Source organism: Sylvia atricapilla, chromosome 19 (genome assembly GCF_009819655.1).
Source record: "Sylvia atricapilla isolate bSylAtr1 chromosome 19, bSylAtr1.pri, whole genome shotgun sequence".
NCBI classification, from domain to species: Eukaryota; Metazoa; Chordata; class Aves; order Passeriformes; family Sylviidae; genus Sylvia; species Sylvia atricapilla.
The window spans coordinates 3,622,195-3,646,511 of record NC_089158.1 but is presented as its reverse complement, the minus strand read 5'-3'; the positions used below and the strand labels follow the sequence as shown (position 1 = coordinate 3,646,511).

The following is a 24,317-nucleotide window of genomic DNA, read 5'->3' as shown; positions in this document are numbered from 1 at the left end:
GACAATTCTGAGTTCAGACCTGAGGAAGTGAATCAACACAAGTGCTCCATCCTTTAAAGCTGTTGTCCTGCAAGAGCCACACCTCTACAGCACACAACTACCACAGAAAATTACAAAAAGACTCAAGATTGATGGAAAAACTGGTTTGAAAACTTACGTAGTGAGTACTTCATAATTAGATAGTCTCATTATCCCGTATATGACAAACAGAGTAACTACTTCAAGTAGCAGCATGGCTGCAGTTCCAATTGCAAGTCCAGTCAGCTGGGAGAGGAATTTAGGGAGAAAGAAGTTAATAATTTTCAACTTCACAAGTTATATATACTTTTTGAAGGGCTGAAAACACTCAGCTCAGTGAGATGTCTAAAAGCCAAGCATGTTCATAAATACTTAATTTTTAATTCAAATACCACATATGCAAGAAGTTTAAACTGTATCAGTGACCAGTTCTAAGATCACATGGAAAGTATTCCATGTTTTTCCTCCCAAAGATCTGTGAGCTGATCAACTCAATGTACAGGAGCTGCATGAGGGCATGGAGGGACAAGGGGGAATAGCCTTGAGATGAAGGAGGGCAGGGCTGGGTGGGAGATTGGGCAGGAATTGTTCCCTGGCAGGGTGGGCAGGGCTGGCACAGGGTGCCCAGAGCAGCTGTGGCTGCCCCTGGATCCCTGGCAGTGCCCAAGGCCAGGCTGGACATTGGGGCTGGGAGTGACCTGGGACAGTGGGAGGTGTCCCTGCCCATGGCTGGGGGTGGGACAAGGTGACTTCTATGGTCCCTTCCAACCCCAACTGTCCCTGGGCTGTTCAGTAAACAGGAGCCTCTGTTCTGGGCCTGCCTTCAGCTGGGCAGGGAGAAACCCAGCAGCTGCAAGGCAATGTGGCAATGTGGCCATGTGATGTTAGGGGTGGGAACACCCTTTATCCTGCAGGAATCAGGCTGTGAAGGATCATCCCACCACCCTCAGCCAGGCTGGTGGCAGTGAGGAGTGGGCACAGGAGGGATGGCTGAGCTTCCACAGCAGCCCAGGACATCCTGGAGCTGTCCGTGATGGCAGCAGGACATGGCCTGGGGACAGGCACAGCCAGGCTCTACAGAGTCTGTGGGGTGGGGACCACGGACACGTCTTTGTGCTGGGGCCACTCACGGGGAGCATCTGGCACGCTGTCTGCAGGGCTGGGAGCCTGGCAAAGGCTGCGAGATTCCTGTGCTCATCCAAAACTTCCAGGTGGGGAAAGAGCCAGCTGTGTCCAGGAGAGGCTGTGGGTGGAACCTGCTGGGTGCTGACATCACAGAGGCTCCCCTGGTGACTGCACTGAGCTGTGTCTCCTGCCCCCCTCCCCACCACGAGATTTAACATCATGGCAGGCTTCAAGGGACACTGCATCTTCCCTCAAAACCCCTACTACATTCCTGGGTAAGTTCATCCAAAACATCCATCTCCAATGCAAGTGGCTCTGATTGGGATCAGGAGTATTTATCACTCAGGATGTTCTGGCTTTTTTTTAAAGACACTATTCAATATTCCATATAACCATGCTCTAAACAAGAGAGAGCTCCAGGAGAAGCAGCACCTTACAGAAGGGTAGAGCTACAGACCATGCCGTAGCACATGGAGAGCAAAGCCAAAATGGTTCTTTCCCCCCCTTTTTCCCCTTTCTTTTAAGCTGCCAAGTTCACCAAAGCTATTGGGCAGGGTTCAGCTTCCAAACTGTCTTAATATTGATATTTGCATCAAGGAGTTTTGGGAGTCTCCTTTGACTGAATGGTTGTACAGATGTGACACCCTCTGGTCACTGAGCTGGAGCCCTGTCCTGTTGCTGGGTCAGGGACTGGGAAGTCTTGTGATCTACTCCGTAAGTAGCTGGATTTCTTTCCAAAGCTCTTTGTGACACTCTCCTGTAAAGGCTTGGAAAGAAGAAACCCAGGATATGAGGCAATGAGTTACAGGGGAGAAGGTAAGATATGAATGGGAGGAATAAGGGATTTACTGTGAATTAAGACTCTGTGAGGTCCTGTGGTGACTCCTGGTCTGGGAAGTGTAAAGAGGGTGAGAAGGGCTGGGTGGCCCCCAAGGGAAAGCAGCTGCTGTGGGTATGAAATCCCTGAGATCAGCCCAGGCTGAGGTGAAGCAGGCTGTGAGCCCTGGACAGGGAATGCCAGCCACGTGCCGTGGTGCAGGGCAGGTTTGGAGAGGCAGATCCCGGCCATAGAGAGAGGGTGGAGCACTTTTCCTGAGGGCTGTTCCTGCCGTGATGAGGGAATCAGCCCTTCCCCTTACAGTGACAGACAGGACTTCCATCACTGAGCCTGTACCTTCCCACTTACACAAGCTCTGAGGCTGAGGGGTTTTGACTCATTTCTGCATTGCTGTGGCCATCTGCTGTGACATCCCACGTGCACCATCAAAGCTGTGCTGGCAGCGGCTTGGGAAAGACGAGGGACAGCAAGGAGGGAGCTGTGGCTGGGATTGCAGCCTCAAAGCCTCAACCCCTTCCCTTGATCAGCCCTGCCTGCCTGCAGCTCCTTCAGGAGCAGCTCCAAGCCCTGGTGTGGACACAGCAGCTGGGGCTGCTTCTCTCTGGAGCTGCTTTAACCTCTGGAGGCAGGAGGAGTAAGCAAATCCTACTGCTGTTTCTGTGGGTGCTGTGCAGGCTCGGGGCACCCCCTGAACCCCCGTGGGTGCTGCTTTGCATCTGCTTTGGGTGCTGAGGGTGAGGAGGAGCTGCCTGAAGGGCATCACCAACAGAGCCCTGCACTGAGGTGTCACAGGAGGAGGATTTGTGCCCAGGATGTCCCCAGGTGTCCCTGTGCCAGTGAGCTTACAGACATGCACCAGAGCACGTTGTTGTCACTCAGGTCAGGCAATGGTCACAGCAGGAGTCTGAAAAGCCACCGCAGTGCTCCAGAGTACTGGGAAGCCTGAACCCAATGAGTGGGATGGCTTGGGGAGGTCTCAGTGACAGGGAAGGGTTCAGTCCATGAATGCTGGGCACAGGACACAGCCTGGCTCTGCAGAGCTGGGAAGGGTTTGGAGACAAGTGAGGATGGGCCCAGGGCCAAGGCTTTTCTGGCGACCAGGGAGGCAGAGCAGGTTTGGGTGGCAGCCTGGGAGTGGTGATGGAGGAGATAGGGCAGAGCAAGGAAGGCTGAGATGGGCTCAGCCCCAGGCCAGCAGGTTTTCACTGCTCACCAGCCTCAGCCCCCAAACAGGGATCCCCAAAACGGGATCCTCCATCAACACCCCGGCACAGGGGCACAAACAGCCCTGCTGAGGCTGATTCCTTCCCCAGGCTTTTACCAGCAGCACTTGTAACACCCTTGGTGGCAGATCCCTTCTGGTGCTCCCAGACTGACTGGCTCAGGTGGCCTCGTGGTTCACTGCAGAGGAACAGAGCACTTTCTCAGCCCAGCCATTATTTTGTCCAGGATCAAAGTCCCTCCAGCCCTCCTGTAATTATTTGGGCTGTGTCATTTGTGCCCTTGCTCAGTTTTATCAGCCGTGTTGCAAGACTCATTGAGAATCCCTGGGGATGAGCCACGGAGCTGCTCCAGCGGCTGCCAGGGAGGAATCCTGCATGCAGAGCGGGGAAACCTGCCAGGAGTAAATGCACAGCTCTGCTCGCTGTTGTTTAAACCATTTGGAAGGGAAAGTACTTACTCATCATCTTATGATCCTCATGCATCATCTGGCTTTATCCCTGGGTCCATGCTGGGCTCATTGATGGAATGTTTCTGTCAGTCCATTGCAACTGGCTGCTCTACCTTTCTTCAGGGCTGGAATAACATCACCATTAGGAAATCTGAGACTGGAACAGCTCGAGTTTCTCATGGTGACTCGGAGCAGAGCCAGAGCTCCAGCACCTGCCCTGCCCTTGGCCACCAACAAGTCATAGTGCTCATCCCAGGGATTGGGCAGTGGAGAGATCCCAAAAAAACAGAGCTGTGTTTGTTCCTGGGACTGACCACCTTCCCTGTGTCCCCCTCTTGGGCTCATCATCCTGGGCCCACTCCTCACTGTGAGCAGAGAGAGGAGGGTGCAAGTGAGGAATTATTCTGATTTTTGAGTTTCAATACTGAACAAGAGGCACTGGGATTTTCTCAGTTACTCACAGTGTGTCACAGCAGAGAGGCACTGCAGAGAGGCACACCACTGAGGCACACTGTACTGAAAATGGTGTTTTACCTGGGGGATTGTGGTTGTTGGTGCTGCCAAAGCCAATGCAGCCCAGGCTGTGCTGGGAGTGTTCCCATCCACAGGAGCTGCTCCTCATCCCATGTTTCTCCACGAACCAAAGGCCTGTGCCTGTACATGCCTGTGAACTGATGAGCCAGTTTTCATGCTGCCAGAGGAGCACACACATGTGGAACGCAGACACTCCCTCCTGGCCTCCCGTGTAACCACTCCTGTGGTCTCAGTTCTCCCCCTGTGCTGCTGCTCCACCTGGGCTCATCCCATCCATCACCTTCCCTGGGCTCCTGGACAGGGCCTTTCCCGGGTACAAACGCTCTGCAGCAGATTTGCACTGCCAGAGGGCAGGGCTGGATGGGATATTGGGAAAGAATCATTCCCTGGCAGGGTGGGGAGGTCCCTTCCAGCCCAAACCAGTCTGGGATATTCCATGATGACCCCACCAGTGGATATCTCCCACTGCCATCTCAGTGATGGCTCCTTGTTGGTTTCCTCCTCAGCTATGGGGGCTACGTTCCTCAGTTCACCTTTAGGTTTGGGGACACCTATGGCAGAACCACCCACAAATTGCTGCTAGACCCCACCGTCAGTAAGAGCCCTCGCTCCCTGCTGGCACCACTGGACAGCAAGGAAAACCTCCTCGAGCTCCGTTACCAGATCGATCATCCAGGTGAGCAAATGGACCCTGCTAATGAGCACAGTGTTAATTACCAGCAGTGGGGTCTGTGCCCCCCTGTCCTGGGGAGGCTGCTGGATCAAATGGGATGTTTTCCTTGGAGCAATCACAGCTCTGCTGTAGGAGCACTGACACCTGGGGAGCAGCAGAGTGAGGAGTTGGAGCTCTTGGCCTCAGCTCATGGGGATGGAGATTCTCGTGTTGTGCAGAGGAGTTTCAGTTCCCAGGTTATCTTCAGTTAGATGAAGAGAAGTGATTTTATGGCACATCATTAACTCACTCCCCAGTTCTTCCAGGATTCCTGTTGTGGTTTAACCCTGGCTGGCAACTAAACCCCATACAGCTGCCTGCTCACAAATCCTAAACAGGGCCTGTATTAGCTGCTATAAAGCTGCTATAAAGTCAAACCCAGCACAGTTCCACAGGCTAAAATCCATCTTTTTGGGGAAGGTCTGGTCTCCTACCTCACCTGCCTGGTGCAGAACTCAGTCTGCTCTGAGCACTGACAGCTTGGCATTGATTTTGCTCCTTGCTGCTCCTCCTCAGCTCAGCAGAAGATCTCCTGTGCTTTCTCTTTCCCTCCTTTTCCTCCTTTTTCCTCCTTTTTCCTCCTTTCCCTCCTTTCCCTCCTTTCCCTCCTTTCCCTCCTTTCCCTCCTTTCCCTCCTTTCCCTCCTTTCCCTCCTTTCCCTCCTTTCCCTCCTTTCCCTCCTTTCCCTCCTTTCCCTCCTTTCCCTCCTTTCCCTCCTTTCCCTCCTTTCCCTCCTTTCCCTCCTTTCCCTCCTTTCCTTCCTTTCCCTCCTTTCCCTCCTTTCCCTCCTTTCCCTTTCCCACTTTGCTAACAGGCCCCATCTCCTCCATGGAACACTGAGACAGGCTCATGTGGATTCCCAACACTGGGAATTTGCAGGAATCTCCTCCCAAGTCCAGCCCTTTGGGCAGAGTGCCTGGTCCCTGCTGAGCAGCCCCAAAGCAGGCACAGCAGGGCTGCCCTGTGACCCTGATCAGCCCATGGGGACGTGCCATCCTTTGGGGACACATTTGCCATGTCCCCTGCCATGGCTGAGCCGTGGCTGTTGTGGCTGCCCTGGGCAGTGGGAGTGAGTTTCCTCCAGGCTGAACACAGGGGTAATGCGCCCAAGTGGCATCTGGGTCTTTATTTCCCTGGAGATGGCCATGCCAAAGTGTTACTTTCTCATTTCTCATTGGGAATTTGTGTCGGGCAGCGTCTTGCAAACTTGTGGCCTCTCTGCTCCTCCTGGCCCTGTTTTCCAGGATCCAGGCCTCCACTACAGGTGGTGTTTACAGGTTTCATTCCTGGAGATTTGAATTTGCATTTCCTTGGTCTAAAATACAGCTTGGACAGACCCAACTAACCAGTTGACTGAGTTGCTGTCTCATTTTTCTGGTTCTCCCCTCTTGCCAACGCCAGAGCTCATGTTTGCTGCTTGTTAGCGAGGTCCTGAAGAACCACCCCTGGCTATGCTGATAAGGTCACCAACAGCTCCTGCTGTCCAGCTGGTCCTGTGCAAGCCCTTAAACCCTCCCCAGGTGCTACCTGGTGTCCTTCTGGGTGTTTTATGTGATGGTGATCAAAGAGCTCATAGCAGGGTCAGGTCTGTGGCTGCCTTTAGCAAACTTGGTCTTAAGATTTTTCTCTGGAAGTCTGGCTTTGATAAAGTCTCATTGATGGACACTTTGCTGGTTTCTGTCAGTTGAATCCCATTTGTTTTCTTGCTGGAAGTGAAATCAGGCTCTGCTGTTGGGGATCTCTTCCTTCTGGTGACCAGGGAAGGGCTGGAGCTCTGTCAGGGGAGTTTAGGTTGGAGATGAGGGAAAGGTTCTTCCCCCAGAGGGTGCTGGCACTGCCCAGGCTCCCCAGGGAATGGGCACGGCCCCGAGGCTGCCAGAGCTCCAGGAGCGTTTGGCCAGCGCTGCCAGGGATGCCCAGGGTGGGATTGGTGGGCTCTGGGCAGGGACAGGGGCTGGGATGATCCTGGTGGGTCACTTTCAGCTCAGGATATTCTGTGGTTCCATGAGATCAGCCAGGGATGTGCTGAATTATCCTTCATCCATGCTGGAACTGGTTGTGGCACAGGCCAAGAGTGCAGGCAGTCGCTCCCCAGGAACCTGACCTGAAAATGTGGATATTTACTCAAATCAAAAGCACTATGCTCTCCTGGCTTTTCATTTCATGCCTCACTGTGCAGCCTTTCAGGATCAATCAGTTTGCAAACTCCAGGGTCATAAAAAGGAGCTCACATGGATTTCTCAAGTACAGATCAACCTTTTCCTTTGGCGTGTGGGAGAAAGAGTAGATTCAACATTCTTATTAACAATGAAGTGAAAATAAACCTGCCTTAAAATTTGCACATTGGACTGAAAAATCGTTTTAATCAAAGATTTTTCTTTATTTTGGTGCCTGCCTGGACACTTGATAATTCAGTTGCATAGAGCATATTATATATATTTCGTAAATTTGTATACAGGATATATATACATTATTGTGTACAGACTGCATACCTAAATGCCCACCAAAAGTTTATACTCATGGAGAAAAGGGCAGATTTTTCTGATTTCTGCAGATTTGCAGAAATCATGGAATCGTTCAGCCTGGAAAAAACCTCTAATGAGTCCAGCACTAATCCAGCACTGCAGATGAACGGACTGTCTGCAGATGGAGCCCCTGCTGGAAGACGGTGCCTCATTCCCCGGGCTCAGCCCTGGGATGCAGATGTGCTCCCAAGGGGAGCTCAGAGGAAGGCTGTAATGACCTGGAAAAAAATGACCTGTGAGCACAAAAATGGCAGGCATTTGGTTTGTTTTAAAAAGACAGGGCTGACATAGTAAGAGTTTTCCAGTAAGGAGAAGGTGGCTGGGGTGGAGGAGTGATCTTTCTCTGGAACTACAGAGGAGGGAGAAAAGGAACTTCACTGCTGGCACTGAGGAAGAGAAAATGCCTCAGCCTGGGGATCACATGGGGCTGGGGCACCTGGGGAGCCACATCATGGGCCATTTTTAAGGGGAAACCAGACAAAAGTTGTCAAGCTCAGCTGTCCCTGCAGAATCTCAAATCACAGGGCTCTGTCCCTCATCCACAGTGGAGATATTTAGCATTTGCTGGATGTAAGGTAATTTTTTTCCAGCCAGTGTTTTTTCCAGCAGATCCTTTCCTCGATGAGCAGCAACAGTGCCAGAGCAAGAATTCCTCTGAGGGGGCTGTGCTTGGGGTGGGCTGACACAGCCACGTGGAATTAAGGATTGAGGGTTTTTTCCCTCTATTCCTTTTTAACTTGCCTGGTGATATTTTACTGTTTAGATGACAGTTGGAATAAATGTTATTTAACTTGGATTTGCGCTGGTTTTCTGTACAGGCTGGTTTATTGCTGGGGCTGAGGACACAGCCATGGGACGTGCATGGAGCAGATCCTTGTGGTCTCTTCCAAGTCGAGCTGTTCTGACTCTACACCACTGACCTCCAGGCTCCTTCCCATCCCCCGGAGGAGCACTGGGATAACAGGAATCCCTCAACCTCTTTGGGCCATGCCTATCCCCTAACTCAGTGTCTGTCCTTCAGGATATGTCACCTACCAGCCCATCGAAAGGCCTCCTGAGATCCCCCTGGGGCCACAGCCTGTCACCACGCCGGTGCCCGAGGAGCCAATGATGACCCACATGGACCCCAGGCAGTGGCAGGGCGCCCCTGGCACGGCTGTGCCCGCTGCCCAGCAGACCTGGCTGCCCCAGGAGCAGGTGATGAGCCACACGGACTCCAGGCAGTGGCAGTCCCCCTCGGGCATTGCTGTGTCCAGTCTCAGGAAGAGCTGGCTGCCCCAGGAGCAGATGATGACCCCCATGGACCCCAGGCAGTGGCAGTGCCCCCCTGGCACGGCCGTGCCTGGTGCCCAGCAGAGCTGGCTGCCCCCGGAGCAGCGGTGGGGACTGGCCGTGCACCCCGCGGCCGAGGACATGGAGAGGGAGGTGGCCAAGCCGCCCCTGGCTGGTGTCCTGGGAAGAATGATTGGAACAGGCCAGTGTAACTGTGCAACAACAGGCCGGTGTAACTGTGCAGGAACAGCCCAGTGTAACTACGGAGGGAGCAAAACGGTAAGTGGCCCTGGGGGCGCTTGGGGGTGGTGGGTGTGAGGAGAGAATTTCACATGAGTGTGAGTGCCAAGGGCACAAAGAGTTTGTGTAGAGAAAGATCAGAAACACAAATGTTTCCAGCAGCAGCAAATCTACTCCATCTTCAGGAAATGGTTTTGGTTGTTAATTACACTTCCCAATCAAAAAGGCTTAATTTCTCATTTGGGTGGGTTTGGCTTCAATCCTAGTCCCTGAAGTTGTGTTATGCTGTGCTGGGCAGCCGGGCTTGTGCTTCCTTAGGGTGTCCTTGGAGCCCTGGTGCTGCCTTCCTCCTCCTCTTCCTGCTCCTCCTCCTCCTCCTCCCATAAAGAGAGCAGTTCCAGCACCTTTGGTTGGGTTTTGGACCCTGTGTCTGCCCCCACCTGAATTTCTCACCATCATTACCTCTCCTTTGAACATCAGTACTGGGATTTGCCTGTGGAGCTGGTGGCTGTTGGCACAGCACAGCCAAATATCTCTCCAGACCAACACATTTTATGGGTTTTTAATTTTTTTAGATTATATTTATTAATTTTTAAGAAACCTTTTATTACATCCGGAGCTAGCAACAGCCTTTGTCACATTCCTGCAGCCATAGCTCTGCAAATCCTCTGAAGGCAGAGATTAGAGGTTTGACGCATGGAGTCAAAAGCTGCCTTGGATGTAAATCCCAAGAAGGGACATTCCTGCTTCTTACCCTCAGAAACAGATTTGCACAGGAGCTCAGTGCCCAAAGCTCCCCTTGCTCTCCGTGGGGATTTTGCAAACCCGTTCTAGGTCTGCTACCTGCTCCTCTTGTAATTTGACTTTCCCACAAATCACTGGGGTAGCTGTTAGTGTAAAGCTGGAAAGAACTGGAAATAGCAGTTGCCATTCCCAGGTCCTGGCAGTGATTTAAGCAGTGGAGCCGAGGGAAGAAGCGAGTTTTACTGATGCTTTATTTCATTTCTCTTTTTGTTTGTAGCAGCTAGAAACTGGAGGTGTGACACTGCCAGGAGGGGCAACAGCAGATTACACATTGCCAGTGCTGCCTGTCCCAAATGCCATCCAACAGAAAGTCACCATAGGTAAAACACAGGGAGGGCACGTGCAGGACCAGGCCACCTCTGAGGAAATTATGTGACGCTTCTCCCCCATGGGGAAACCTCATGGCATTGCCCAGTGGCTCCAGCTTGTTTGGGCAGGAAAACATCCCTGCTGCTCTCCCAGCAAGGGCATTTCTTTGGGATGCTGTCACCCTGTGGATGTCACTCTGTGCCCATGGGCAGTGGGATTCAGGAACCACCTTGTTCCCTGCAGCTTTGAGGCCAAGCTCCAGAGAGTGAGGAGAGCTGGTCCCTGGGCTCTGCCCCACTCTACTGGGGTGGTTTTTCATCTCTTAGAAATCAGATGTTTTCCTGAATCACCAAATCCACACACAGGGGTGTATGGCACCATCATGAAGGCATAAACTCTGTCCTACAAGGGGTGTTCTATAACTTCTCCCTTGCTCTGGGGGGACATTCCTGTCAGCAGGAGAGCTACAAAGGATGATGGGCTCAGCTCCCCCCTCAATCTTACTGCAGGGATCCTTCACTCTGTGAAGAGAGAATGTGTGAGTGCAGGGATCCTTCCCTCTGCACTGGATCACAGCAATACAGGGATTCAGTTAAAATGAGAGAGTGCCCGTGCTTTAGGGTGAAGAAGACAAATTTCTCTCTCCAAAGCATTCCTTTGGAAACAGAGAGTTTGGGCTGCTTTTAGGTTCTACCTCGCTAGGTTTTATGTAGTTTTAGACTTTATAAAGTTTCTGTTGTGGGGATTTGTTGGATGGGCAGAGCAGATGAGGAAAAAAGGTTGGACATCCTGTTGTTAGCCCCTGATGGCATATTAAATTGGGAGAAAACATGAAAGAGCTATAGATGTAAAAAAACAAAACAAAACAAAAAACCTAACCCCCCCCCCCCACAAAAAAGGACTTAGATAATGCAATGGTTTTTCCATACCACATGCCATCCAACAAAAATCAGTTCAGGCCACTGTGTTTTCCTTGGGAATCATAAGGACAAAAACCTCTTTCAGAGAGGATACCTCACATGTAAGAAATTAATTTTACAATTTAAACAGATTAATTTTTCCTTCCTGTACTTTAAGGTTTTATATCCATCCCAGGCTCCTCCACTCTCAGAGTGGTTGATCTTTAAATGATCATTGTATTGTTCTCAAGAAGAAAATGATCTCCTTTGCCTCCATCCAAAGGGTATGCTGGATTCATCCCCTGCATTGCTGACACCGTCGGCATGACCTTCATCCCATCTGTGAACAAAGCCATGAAGGAATTTGACCGACGCCAGGTAGATTAGAGATTATTATTATAGATTATTGAAAATAAGAATGTGCATAATGCTGATGTACCTCAATTGTCAGTAGTCGGATTAGAACTGGGGTACAAGCACAAGCAAAATCAAACTCTGTTAGGTAACACTGAAAAAAACACCAGCAATTAAATTCTGTAACTTGTTTCCTTGGGACATTAAAGGAGGGTAAATGAGTTCATAAAAGGATTAAGGAAACCTATTGAGGGCTGGGCCAAGAGTGGCTGTTAAAATGTTGCTCTGGGTGCAGAAATACAGGATGCAACTATGTGCACTTCCCTTATGGAATACATCTTCTCTGTCTGGTTGGCAGTGCTGGTAGCTTCCTGTGATATGTCTTTTAATTGGTTGTAAGGCTTTTTCCTTTCCTAACACAATTTGTTCTTAAAGGAATCTCGACCTTCTTTCTCTTCCTTTTGGGAAAGATACAGAAATATCCCCCCTGAAAAGCTGTTGTCCCCTTGCTGTAAGAGCTCCCATACAATGACACATAATCCCCCGGCACGGGAGAACGACATCCCTCCCGCAGCAGCGGATAGTTTGCATTCAGAGCTACACGTCCCTCCCTGCCCCCAGGATGGCGTGAGATCCTTGGATGCAGAGATCCCCGGGACTCAGCAGCCTCGCTGGTCCAGCGGATCAGCGCGTTAAATACAGGCTGAGACATCCCAGCCCCTCCTGCTCCCCGGGACACACTGCCGTGCCTTCAGCCCCGAGCGGATGGGGCTGATGTAGGAAAAACGCCCAAGACTGAGGATTCCCAGCTCAGAGAAATCAGCTGGGCAGAAGAGAGTCAGCGGGGAGAGCAGCGGCGTGCTTTGGATGAAATGCATTTCTCGGCTTCCATCTCCTTCCCTGCTGCCGTGATTCGGGATTGAAATGGAGCAAAGAGAACAAAACCCGGGCGTTTATCCCTGGCTGTGCTGTTTGCCAAGGCTTTCTGCCCCTGGTGCCTGCAGACACGCCTGTCATGCCGTGAGTCAGCCGGGGATGTGTCCGTCCGCCGCGGGATTCAGCCGAGCCCGGGCTGGCAGCGCTGGAGCAGATACACTGAAGGGAGAATCACAGCACATTTCTAGCTAAGATGGCTTCTGACTTCAAGCCACTAATCTCCTGCCCTAAATCGTTGTCATCCTCGGTTACAGATGTGCCATGGATCACTGCTCACTGCCTGCAGCAGGCACAGCAAAAATCCTCTCGAGGAGCCACAGCCTGGGCTCCATCCCAGGCACAAAGGGCTCCGTGACCCACATCCCCTCTCTGCATCCCAAGCTCCAGGGACACCTTTGGGGTTGTGTGGCTACAGAGCTGTGACACCCAGCTGTGACACCCACCCTGCTGCCCAGCCCCTCGCCTGTGTCCAGCCTCAGAGGGCAGGAGATGATTCACACTTTTCTTCAGTTAACACTCCCAAAGCCTTCCTGTTCTTCCTGGCCGGGGGATTCCAGGCTAATCCTGTTGGTGGGACTCATGGAAACCCAAAGGAGGTCAAACTCAAACAACCACAGCACAGGAGCAGGCCCAGCTCCAGGGACAGCAGAGCAGGAGCACGAGGCCTTTGGGACCTGGGGATGATCCCCAAGGGAATAAATCTCTGCAGCCTGGTCTGCAGCGATCCCAAGGACAGCACCCAAGCCATGCTGTGGGCACGGGGGATGAGCTGGCAGGGACTGCTGCCAACACCTGCCAGGAGAAAAATTTATGGAGTGGAAAAAGGGACAATGCAATGTAGCTCTTAATTAGAAGAAAGCAGGACTGGAAACAGAATTGCTTTATGTTGGCTTAAATATTTTATATAATGCAGAGTCAAAGCACATGACTTTGGTAAAAATAGTGTGTTTTAAAATAAACCGTTCCATGTTGTTGTGGGGTTTTTTTGTTTTATTTTCCAGCTTTTGGAGAGAAATCCACCTTATACGTTGGGCACGAGATTCCCGCTGACACACTGGCCAGACACCAAAATTTACAGCCGTGCTGGACTCATACCTACCTACGCAGGCCACGTACCACGTGAGTTCATCGGCGGAGTGAAAACGAAAGTCACTAATACTAATTACTGGGTTAAGTAGTGCTATTGCTGGCTGGAGTGGCATAGAAGCAAACAATCACTGAGATTCCAGTTCCACATAGGTAGAAGGGTTTTTTGTGGCCTGTGCCGAGGTGGTGGAACTCTGCCATGCTTTGGCCTCAGGACAGCCCAGCATTCCCACTGCCAGCCTCTCCCAGGCTTCACATTTCCAGCCACCATCCCCTGCCGAGACAGGGGAGGCTCAGTGACATCCCACCTGTCACTTGTCAGGAAAGGGATTTGTTCTAAAAAGCTTGAAGTCTGATAAAAAGGAAAAGGTAGATGGTATGTAGGGGTGGAGAAAGCACAAAACACGTAGGGTAATGGCTCTTGCCATCAAGACAGGTCCCTACCTGAGCCCTGTGACGTCTTGAGCTGCCTAAAAGGAGAGTTCTGGAGGAATTCTGTGTGTAAGGGGAAGGTGTGTCCATGCACCTGAAAGCATAAACGTACCAGGCTAAAAAATCTCAACAAATCAGCAACTAATGCGTTGCTGTATTTGGTCACAGCTCAGTAATGTGGGTGGGAAATCTTGGAGCTCAGCTGGGAAGAACTGAACTCATTGCTTGTCCTTGCTGCAGTGCAGAGGGAGAAAATGGGAGAAGACATAAAATATGGCAGGACTGAAAGAGTGGGAAAACAACTCTCCTGGCTGTGGCTGATGGGGAGGTTGGGCCCAGAGAGTAGAATGTTGAGGGCAGGTCTGACACTGGGCCCTGCTCCTGCAGACATTCCCACTTCCCTGCCTCTGGAGCCACCAGTCAGCACAGTTTTAACTGCTCCAACCAGTCCAGCTCTGGGTGGAGAAAATTAATTAAGGCAGAAAACCTTTAAACAAAAGCAGTTATAATGTAGAATGCTGAACTGAATTTCTCCAGCAGGGAAGGAGCCGGCTCCCTTCTGTCCAGCTCCTCGGTGACAGCTTTGTCACTCGCAGTAACACCGAACCTATGAACTGGTTCCATTGTAAAAACCTGCTGTTAATACAGGGTTTTCATGAGACAAACCAGTGTCAGACACTTGTCAGGTGTCCAGCTCACTGCAAAAGCAGAGGCTGCACCAACACCAGCTTATCAAATCCTCTACTGTGATTTTTGAAATCACTGCAGAAGGGCTGTGGATGGGACAGCTCCGGTGTCACCTGTCACAGCTGTGCCCAGCAGCCTGGGGCCAGGGCTCCCTGCTGGGTTTGCAGTGCTGAGGAGCTGCAGTGGAGCAGCTCAGCTGCTGCAGCAACACCCAGGGCTGGGTGGCAGCTCTGTGGCCCAGGCAGCTCAAACCTCCTGTGGCCCCTGGCTCAGCTCCTGCCAGGCCAGGCTGCAACGGGCTGCAGGCAGGTCCCTAAATTTAGATACAGCTTGGAGTTAATTCCACCCTCCCTGTTAAATGTGCCCCCCTCCACCAGTACCTGATTGTAACAGGGAATCTTTTCAGTCCCCACACCGGCAGAACAGGACTGCCACTGTGCCAGTGACACAACAGGCATCACCTGGCAGAGGGCAGGGGAGAAAGGTGGTTGCCATGGACAAGGTGGCAGAGCTCGTGCCAAGCCCATTGTTTTTCTCTTGCAGACCTGCAGGACATCTGTGGGCTCACTTACGGGGATGGCACACGGGAATCGTACCGGTGGGAACAGAGGAGACGGGGACGTGCACTGTGAAAACTGCTTTAATGGTGCCTGTACAGCATTGAGAGTGACTCGGAAACAGCAATAATAACACAACACAAACAGAACTTTTGAATGAGAGAGTTCATACAACTTTAAACAAAATTTACAGGTGTGCCAACTGCATAGCTTTACTCTGCCTCCTCCTCAGCCTCCTCCTCGAACTCTCCCTCCTCCTCAGCTGTGGCATCCTGGTACTGCTGGTACTCAGAGACCAGGTCGTTCATGTTGCTCTCAGCCTCTGTGAACTCCATCTCGTCCATGCCCTCACCTGTGTACCAGTGCAGGAAAGCCTTTCTGCGGAACATCGCAGTGAACTGCTCAGAAATGCGTTTGAACAGCTCCTGGATGGCCGTGCTGTTGCCAATGAAGGTGGCAGACATTTTGAGGCCGCGAGGTGGAATGTCACAGACTGCTGTCTTAACGTTATTAGGGATCCACTCAACAAAATAGCTGCTGTTTTTGTTCTGAACGTTTAGCATCTGCTCATCCACCTCTTTCATGGACATGCGGCCCCTAAAGACGGCGGCCACTGTCAGATAGCGGCCGTGACGAGGGTCACACGCCGCCATCATGTTCTTGGCATCGAACATCTGCTGGGTGAGCTCTGGCACGGTTAGAGCCCGGTACTGCTGGCTCCCACGGCTCGTGAGCGGGGCAAAACCAGGCATGAAAAAGTGCAGACGTGGGAAGGGAACCATGTTCACCGCCAGCTTCCGCAGGTCAGCGTTGAGCTGGCCCGGGAACCGCAGGCAGGTGGTGACACCGCTCATGGTGGCAGACACGAGGTGGTTCAGATCACCGTAGGTGGGGGTCGTTAACTTCAGTGTTCTGAAGCAAATGTCGTACAGCGCCTCGTTATCGATACAGTACGTCTCGTCCGTGTTCTCCACCAGCTGGTGCACCGACAGCGTGGCGTTGTAGGGCTCTACTACAGTATCTGACACTTTAGGGGAGGGCACCACACTGAAAGTATTCATAATTCGGTCTGGGTACTCCTCACGGATTTTGCTGATGAGAAGGGTACCCATGCCAGAGCCTGTGCCACCACCCAGGGAATGAGTAAGCTGAAAGCCCTGGAGACAATCACAGCTTTCTGCCTCCTTTCTCACAACATCTAACACAGAATCGACTAATTCAGCACCTTCCGTATAATGGCCCTTTGCCCAGTTGTTTCCTGCTCCGCTCTGACCTGGAAAAGAGCCATTTTCGTATTAGATTACGGTCACTGCTTCCTGCTTACTGCTTGCAAGCAAGGCTTAAGAGCATCAGGCTCCATGAAAGCTTTCATCTTATCGAGCGCAGGCAGGGTTGTGGTTTCACACAAGCACCTCTGCAGTGGCTTGGCAGACACAGGCAAAACATTAATTATCAATGATACAGCAGCCACTCCATTTCTCCCGGTGGCACGCACAGAGGCGGTAACGAAAAATCGGAAGAGCAACGACCTCTGGTGCCACCTCGGAGCTGCTCCCAGCCGCAATCCCGGTATTCCACGCCAGGATTAGCCCCGTCCGGGCCGGTCCCTCAGAGCATGTGCGGCGGGGCAGCCCCGCAGTGCCCTGCCCGCCCCACCCCGCGGCTCCTCCCGCCCCCGCGCACTCACCGAACACGAAGTTGTCTGGCCTGAATATCTGCCCGAAGGGCCCGGAGCGCACCGAGTCCATGGTGCCGGGCTCCAGATCCACCAGCACGGCGCGGGGCACGTACTTGCCGCCTGCAACACAGGGAGAGCCGTGACTACCGCGCCGGGGGGGAGCCGGGGGGGGCCTAGGGGGGCGGGTCCGGGCCCTACCTGTGGCCTCGTTGTAGTAGACATTGATGCGCTCCAGCTGCAGGTCGCTGTCCCCATGGTAGGTGCCGGTGGGGTCGATACCATGCTCGTCGCTGATCACCTCCCAGAACTGCCAAAGAGAAGCGCGTCAGCGGCGGCCGCGCCGGACCGGGCGCACTCCCCTCCTGCCCCCGCGCCCTCTTTCCCCGCCCGGACCTTGGCTCCGATCTGGTTCCCGCACTGCCCGGCCTGCAGGTGCACGATCTCCCTCATGATGGCGGCGATTTCAAGCGCTTTCTACGACCCCAGCCTTCCCCCAACCGACTGACTGCGTGAGGCAACCGCCAGCCCTTATATAGCAGCGGAATGCGCGCGCAGCCGCCTTCTCCCCGCCCAGGCAGCCACTCGCAGCAATGATTGGATGTTTATAGCGAGGCTCTACAAAGAAGAGAATCTGATTGGCTGCGCCGCTGTCACTCAAGCCGATAGCTTCTGTTCACCCCGCCCGCCTGTCTGTTAGCTTTACAGTTAGGCAACCGGGAGCCGCGAGTGCCCGCCCCACTTCGCTCACGGCGTTCCCGATTGGCCCAATTGAATGATTGATGTCGAAGCCCATTGGCTGCCGGCCCTGGGGGATGAGCTAACGCCGTTTGATTGGCGGAGGAGGAAGTGCCCTGGTAACCGTCGCAGTGACTCCGCAGCGGGCTCTGGGCGGTGGCCGCCGCAGCCGCCCATTCACGGACCCGAGTGCGCGCTTAGCGCAGCGGAGGCGGCGCCTCCTCCTCACTGCGGGACAGGGCGGGTTCCCCGCGGGTCCCCAGCGCTTTCCCCCCACCCCTCGCCTCCGTTCCTCCAGGCAGGTCTCCCCGCTTCCTTCCCTGCCCGTCCCCCTTTCCTGCTCCAGCCGGCGCCGCAGCGCCGCGGCGGGTGGGGGTAGGACCCCGCGCGCGCACGCGCGGGCTGCAGCGACGTTCCAGCAGTTTCTGGCGCGCGGCCCCGCCCGAGGGTGGCGGGGCCGCGCGCGGGGGTTGTCATGGCGACAGCGCGGGCAGGTGGCGGGAAGGGGCTGGGGCGGGCGGGTGAGGGGAGTGTGAGGGCTCGGGAGGCTGAGAGGGGGCTCTGAGGGCTCGGGGGGCTGAGAGGGGGCTCTGAGGGCTCGGGAGGCTGAGAGGGGGCTCTGAGGGCTTGGGAGGCTGAAATGGGGGCTCTGAGGGCTCAGGGAGCCTGGCTCCTGTCAGGGCTCGGGGAATCCTAAAGGCTCGGGAGGTTGGCAGCGGGGCTCGAGGATCTGTGAGGGCTTGGGGCTGCCGTAAGGGCTCGGAGGGCTGTGAGGGAAGTGTGAGGGCGGAGAGGGGCCCTGGCAGCTGTGAGGGGACTGGGGAGGTTCGGGAGGTCTGGCTGCTGTGAGGGCTTAGGGCTGCTCTGAGCCTTGCAGTGGCAGCGCTGTAGAGGCCCCTGTGATGTGGGGGGATCTGAGGCAGATGTTGCCGACCAAGGCTCCCTTACATGGACACCTCCATCCTGGGCTGCGTGTGGGTGCTGCAGCCCTGTCATGAGGCAGCCAGAGACGCCGTGCTGGATAAATACCACCCTCGCCTTCCCTTGTCCCTTATTCTACCTCCCAGCTTTGTGAGCACATTCTTGCCCAGACACTGCATCCATTGGTCATAGTTTTATTAAGCGTATTTGATTATTGTTTCAGCAGAATCTTTTTATGGTTGTATGTATTCATTGTGCTGCCAGCTGGGTCTACAAGTCCCAGCATCTCTTCTTCTTTCATACTGTAGCAAACATTTGAAAGAAGCTCCTAATGGAGCTCCCAAGGCAGGGAGCCTCATCGTGCTGCCTTGCCGTGGGGTGGGCTGAGGCAAACACAGCCGTGACCTCGATTCTGCTGACACAGGCCAGCTCTGTGTGACACACAAACGGCTTGTACACATGCTGGAATCTGTGCCTGGATAACAATAATCCAATCCTATGGCTGGGTCAGGTGAGGAGATGGCAGGATATAGAAGCCCCGTGAAGGCTTTGGCTGGAGGTTGAATGGACTCTGGTAGCTTAGTATAAAGGTTATGACGATCGATATTTCTGGCATATAAACAACATACTCTTGCAGAGGTGCTGGAAGGAATCCAGGAACATTTGGAGCAGCCCCAGAGAGCCTTTGAGGAGCCCCAGAGCATCAGGAGTGACCTGAGAGGGTCCTGGGAAAGGCCTGTGTCAGCCTCCAAGGTGTCTGGTGAGACACACACAGCTCATCCTTCACATCCGCAGCCGGAATGCAGGAGATTTCTGCAGTTCCCTTTGAGATAGCTGAGTAATGCACAGGCATTAGGGTCCAGATTTATCCCACTAATTACAGGCATTGATTGAATAGTGTTCACACTGGAATCAGTGGAAAGGGCTGGCTTGGCCCACTCCAGCTCTGACCAGTCCTCTGACAACACCTCTCTGTTCTCTGTGATGGTGTTTGAAGGGACCAATTCCAAAAACTGCAGCATCATTTAGGTACCAAAGGCAGCCAGGATGAATCTGGGTAAGATTTGCTCAAGATTTCACACAAGGCTGTGCTAATCAGTAAAGACAGCTTTTCCTGCAGGATGTGATGCCATCTCTTCAGAGTAATGTACAAAAGGAATCCTGGCTTCTTTCTGATTATAAGCAGGGAATGTAGAGTGTGTTGCCAGTGTTGTGCTGGCCGGGAAGGTACGTTCAGCATTGATTCTCATCAGGTGTGCTCAGCACAGCGTTCACAGGAAACCCTGGAAAACCTGCCCTGAGATGGAGCGGGGGAGCCACTGCAGGGCTTGAGGGAGGTTTTCTGGCACAAGTGCTGCTGTATTTAATGCAGATACAGGTTTGGGATTTTTTTCAGCCGCGGACAGAAAGCAAAGGCCTCTGCGTTATTGCCATCCATGTCCTCCCTGTGTGAGCAATCCTTGAGCCTTTGTGCTTCCCATAGCCTCTACTCCAGCCTGCACTGCCTTTCATGTTTGGGAAGCTGCTCTGTAATGTGTGGAGTGAGCAATTGTTGCCACCCCCAGCATTCCCAGAGGGAGTGTGAGAGTAGAAATGCTCTGCTGGGTTAAGGCTCCTGTACCTGTCTGCAAAACACCAGCGGGATTGCTCCCAGTGGAGCAGGGCTAGGACCCCGTGGAGGAGCTAAACTTTGCTCTCTGAGCTTCCAGAAGTTTCCCCAGGAGATTCAGCCACATGAAAATCTAAAGAGGTGGCATTTCAAATTATTTGTGCAACATTAATTTTGGCTAATTCTAGCCCAGTCAGTGAGTATTTCTGTTCTTATCTACATGCACATCCATAGGGAATGACAATTCTCTCTTAAGTATTTTTCCATTTTTTTTTAAATTGAAGTAAAATGCCAGTACTTTTAAGATCTCTCTGAGAAGGAACAGAGTCAGGAATCTCCATGGAGAGCTGCTGGAGCTGCCGACCACGTCAGCCCTGCTGTTTCTAAAGCTGTGGCAGGCCAGCATTAATTAGTGTGTGCCAGGAGGTGAGCTGGCAAGTGCCATGGCAGGTCTGTGCCAGAACCCTGGCTCACGCAGAGCATTCCTCCCATGGCAAACCTCTGCATGGAATACTGAGTGTGAAGCAAATTCTGGGAGAAAAAGCTGCACATTCCATGGTCCTGCCTGAGCCAAATGCTGAAGTGCCTTTCTCATGGCTGTTGCTTTAGTGGAGGGGCTGCAGCTTGCCAGAGGAGGCAATGCTGGAAGGCAGTTTGGGAGGGCAGAGAAAGGAGCAGCACTGAGGTGGGATGATTGTGGCTCCCACATCATGTTTTCATTGCAGGCATCTGTCTTAGCTGGTATTTGATTACTTTGAAAGCTCTCCTCAAACAGCTGCAAGTGACAAGCAAAGAGGTTTCACCTCATTTAGGGGCAGATCCCGTCTGTAAGTGCTGCATAAATTAATGGAGTCAGGGGGGTCCTAGAAAACATTGGGGCAGCTTTATGTGGCCAAAGACCCTGGGTATAACCCAAAGACAGACATAGGGAAGTTAAAACAACTTGGAAATTGCATTTCTATTCTGTTGAATTATGTATTAGAGGGTTTTTTTTAACTTATTATTGCAATTGTTTTGGTTTTGTTTTGATTTTTGCTACCTGTATTGCTTTTGGCAACAGATTGCTTGGAAACAGATTTTACTGTAAACACAACTGGTTTGAACAGAGTGGGCAGGGACTTCTACTTTTGCATATTGCCTTCCCCTTTTGCTGAACCAGTGTTCTCTTCGTGTCTGTAAGAGCTGATCCCTCCCCTCAGCAGGCAGGCAGGCAGTGATTGTTGACTGTCGTTCTTCCCTTGGTGCTTAACCAGCGAGATTGCAGCCTGTGACTCTGAAACAGGATCCAGTGTGAACTGACCCTCTACCTGGGGCTGGCAGGAGCCCAGACAGAGATCACAGAACTAATTGTGTTTCTGTAGGTAAAAACCTGAAACCCTGGGTTAAGGAAGGGACACTGGAGGAGGAGTGTGAGTGGGAGCTGCCTCTAGAACCAGAGGGCTTTTGGTGTTGGGGTCATTCCAGGTTTATGGTAACGCTGAAGTGAGACGTGGGTATGTGCAGGTGTTTTCTCATTCTTGTCTGATTGTTACTTCTAAGGATGAACAGTCTTGTTTTCCAGAAATTATTGCTCCTCTGATATTGAAGTTGTGGAGGTGAGAGGCTGCTTCCAGACACCACTGAGTGAGAGGTGCAGTTGTGCAATTCCTGCCTGAGGGAAATCAGAACAGCTGGATGGGCTCAAGCCACAGTCTGCCCAGGCAACTAATGCTCTGCAGCAGTTACCAAAGAGGAACAGAGCAAACAGATATGGATGTGGCAGGTGGTTCAGGCAATTCTTTAGCTGTGAGCAAGTAACTTTTTGTTTAATAGCCCCAAATAGGTTATTATGAATTTATCTAATCACCTTTTGCAGCCATGTAAACTTTGACATAAACAGCCTCCTGTCCTGATGAGTCCTGTGGTTTAACCATGATCTGTATGGAAGAAGAGATCCTTCCATTTGGTTTGATGATTTCCACTGAGTAACTCTGTTCACAAGGCTGAGTTTGTCCCTTCAGAGCTTTCACTTCAGGGCTGTTTAACATTTTCTGTGATGCTGTGAGGCAAGGTAATGCTAAACCAGCTTTTACTTTATGTAATGTTCAGCATTACATACATTTACATCTCCTTCAGTTTGAAACCTGTGAACTTTGAACGTTGCTCCCATGAAGGTTCCACAGCCTTACAGCTTTTCCTTGTCCAGTGATAAGCCTCACAGCTGTTGCCTTCTTCCACGTGGAGGATTTATTTCTCCTGAGACTTTCCACCAAGAAGTGGTGACTAATTTGGTCATGAGGTACACATATGGTGACACCCCTGCTGTGAACAAAAATAAACTTTCCTTCACACAAAAGTTGATTTTATCATTCCTCTGTCTCTCTCAAACCTCCTCTTCATTCCCAGGGCACTCCTCTTCCTGGTAGGGATTATTCTTTCTCCCTCTTGTTTCCAAAAGAGCCTTCATCAATACTCCATGCTAGTGCCTGTCTCTCTGCATAGAGGACTTCTTCCAATGCCGTGGCCTGTTAAATCCCTGGTCAGGGTGGCTTTCACATCCCACACAGAGTTTCCACCCTGCATCCACGACACGTTCCCAGAGAGGCCTCCGTGCTAATTGATGTCATTTGTGGGGGGAGAAGCTACTGGCTGTGTCAGAGATTTCCTAAGGCTTTCCAAGGAGTGCTCTGCCAGCCTCCCTCTCGTGACTGATCCCTGGCATTGCACACTACTCCAGGGAGCAGCAGTTCCTGTTCTGTGTTTGTCTGCCTTGAACAGGGATCTGACAGCATCCAGCTGCAGGAGGGCTCTGAATATCTCACACGGAGGGAACCTGGTCACCTCGGTGTACACAGTGATGTTTGCACTTAGAAAACACCAAAACACTGGGACTTGCCTGGGTTTGATGGCATTGGGAAAGGACTTTTATATTAAGAAAGCTGCCCTGCAAAAATCACAGGTTTTCTGATCCCAGTATTCCTTCAGGCCCATTCTTCTTCAGTATGTTCAGAATTAGCTCTTGAAGTAGGAGTGATAGCCCATGAGGCAGGATATAAACATCATATGGCTGCCTGCTTTCTGGAAAGACACTCAGATACAGGATCAGAGGCAGGGTAGAAGAACAACATAAAATACACTGATACTAAATCCAGCCATCCATAAAAGCTTTTCCTCTCATCTTCTGCTGAATTTGCACCACAACTGGTTGTGGATTCCAAGGCCTCAACTTGGGTCTCTCCTACCACAGGAGTATGTCAGAATGGGAAGAAAGAAACAACTCAGGCCCTGTGGGTACTGCAGAGTGGAACTGCAGGCAACAAACTATTTCCCTCAATATTCATGGGAATTGATTGAGACAACCCAGGTGGGATGTACTGGTTGAGAATCCATGGTGCTCTGGGATGCCTAAATGACAGTTCAGCCCCAATAGCCAGGAGCAGGTCAGTCACCCCTTTTTGTGTCTGGAGCTAAAATAGAGAAAGTGCTTTCTGGTGTCAGTTTTGGTATCTAATACTTTTTATTTCCTTCTTATTGGTATTTGCTGACAGCAGCAGAACTGCAGTTGCACATGAGCAGACTTCATTATCTGTCAGAAGATCTCTGCCATAGTTCAGCCTGAGTGAGAAGTGAGAACCCTGTGTATAAACACAAAGAATTTACAGACAGTTCGAAAATCCTCCTTATTTATCATTTCCACAGTTGAATTGCAACCAAAGGCCTGTAAGCATCTTTGTTTCAAAGGGAGTGAGTTCATCTAGAATCTCCTTTTAAGTAGATTTCTGCTGTTCCAGGCAATTTGGGAATTTATTTTACAAACTTATTGTGAGGCTGACATGAACGAGCTGCTCTATAGGAGGAGGGAATATGTTACCAGTATTATTCTCCTTTCTTCTCATAGGTTCCCCATTTTGCTATTTTGTTTTTTTTATTACCATAACGTGAGTTTTAAAATCTCAGTCTATCTTATAATCTAGTAAATACATCTCTAAATAGTTTTATCTGTCAGAAAAAGTGGGTTGTGGGTTTTTGCATGGCAGAACAGTGGTTCAGTGTCAGGGTGGCTCAAGGGGCAGGGATTTAATTCAGTGGCATGTACAAGGCAAAGGTGAAGTGTCAGGAGGTCACGCTGAGCTCATTGCCTAATTAGTCAGTTATTATCTGTTGTGGAAGTCCCAAAGCTTCTAAACAAGAGCTTGGGGAAGTTCTGGCTGATACTCTTTGGACCTGGCTGATACCCTTGGACCCTGTGATCTATTCCAATTGAAGAAGGTGCAATGACTAACAGGCCAGAGACCTGGAGTCCAGGAGTTCCTGGCATCTCACTGCCTTGTTTCCATTTCTGCCAGTGGTAGGATTCTTCCTCAGCAGGTTCCAAATCACAGCCAGAAATCCTGG

General features: G+C 51.7%; 2 protein-coding genes across 3 annotated transcripts; one reads left to right on the top strand and one right to left on the bottom strand.

The window, feature by feature from the left end:
* The first annotated feature begins 1,362 nt into the window (after window positions 1-1,362).
* On the top strand, window positions 1,363-15,075 carry CIMIP2A (ciliary microtubule inner protein 2A). The gene is made up of 8 exons (XM_066333064.1): window positions 1,363-1,418; window positions 4,694-4,863; window positions 8,446-8,621; window positions 8,802-8,975; window positions 9,958-10,060; window positions 11,232-11,326; window positions 13,240-13,357; window positions 14,987-15,075. Exons 1-8 carry the CDS (start codon window positions 1,363-1,365, stop codon window positions 15,073-15,075), a joined length of 981 nt encoding a protein of 326 aa, XP_066189161.1.
* Window positions 15,066-17,218, bottom strand: TUBB4B (tubulin beta 4B class IVb). 2 transcript variants are annotated; one of them, XM_066332510.1, is made up of 4 exons: window positions 17,072-17,218; window positions 16,877-16,985; window positions 16,688-16,798; window positions 15,066-16,273 (listed from the first exon to the last, which is right to left on the bottom strand). In XM_066332510.1, the coding sequence occupies exons 1-4, from the start codon at window positions 17,126-17,128 to the stop codon at window positions 15,213-15,215; spliced, it is 1,338 nt and encodes a 445-aa protein (XP_066188607.1). In that variant the 5' UTR covers window positions 17,129-17,218; the 3' UTR covers window positions 15,066-15,212. The 2 variants fall into 2 exon arrangements, with proteins under 2 accessions (XP_066188607.1, XP_066188606.1); XM_066332509.1 differs by having other exon boundaries at window positions 16,688-16,985.
* Window positions 17,219-24,317: the final 7,099 nt, after the last annotated feature.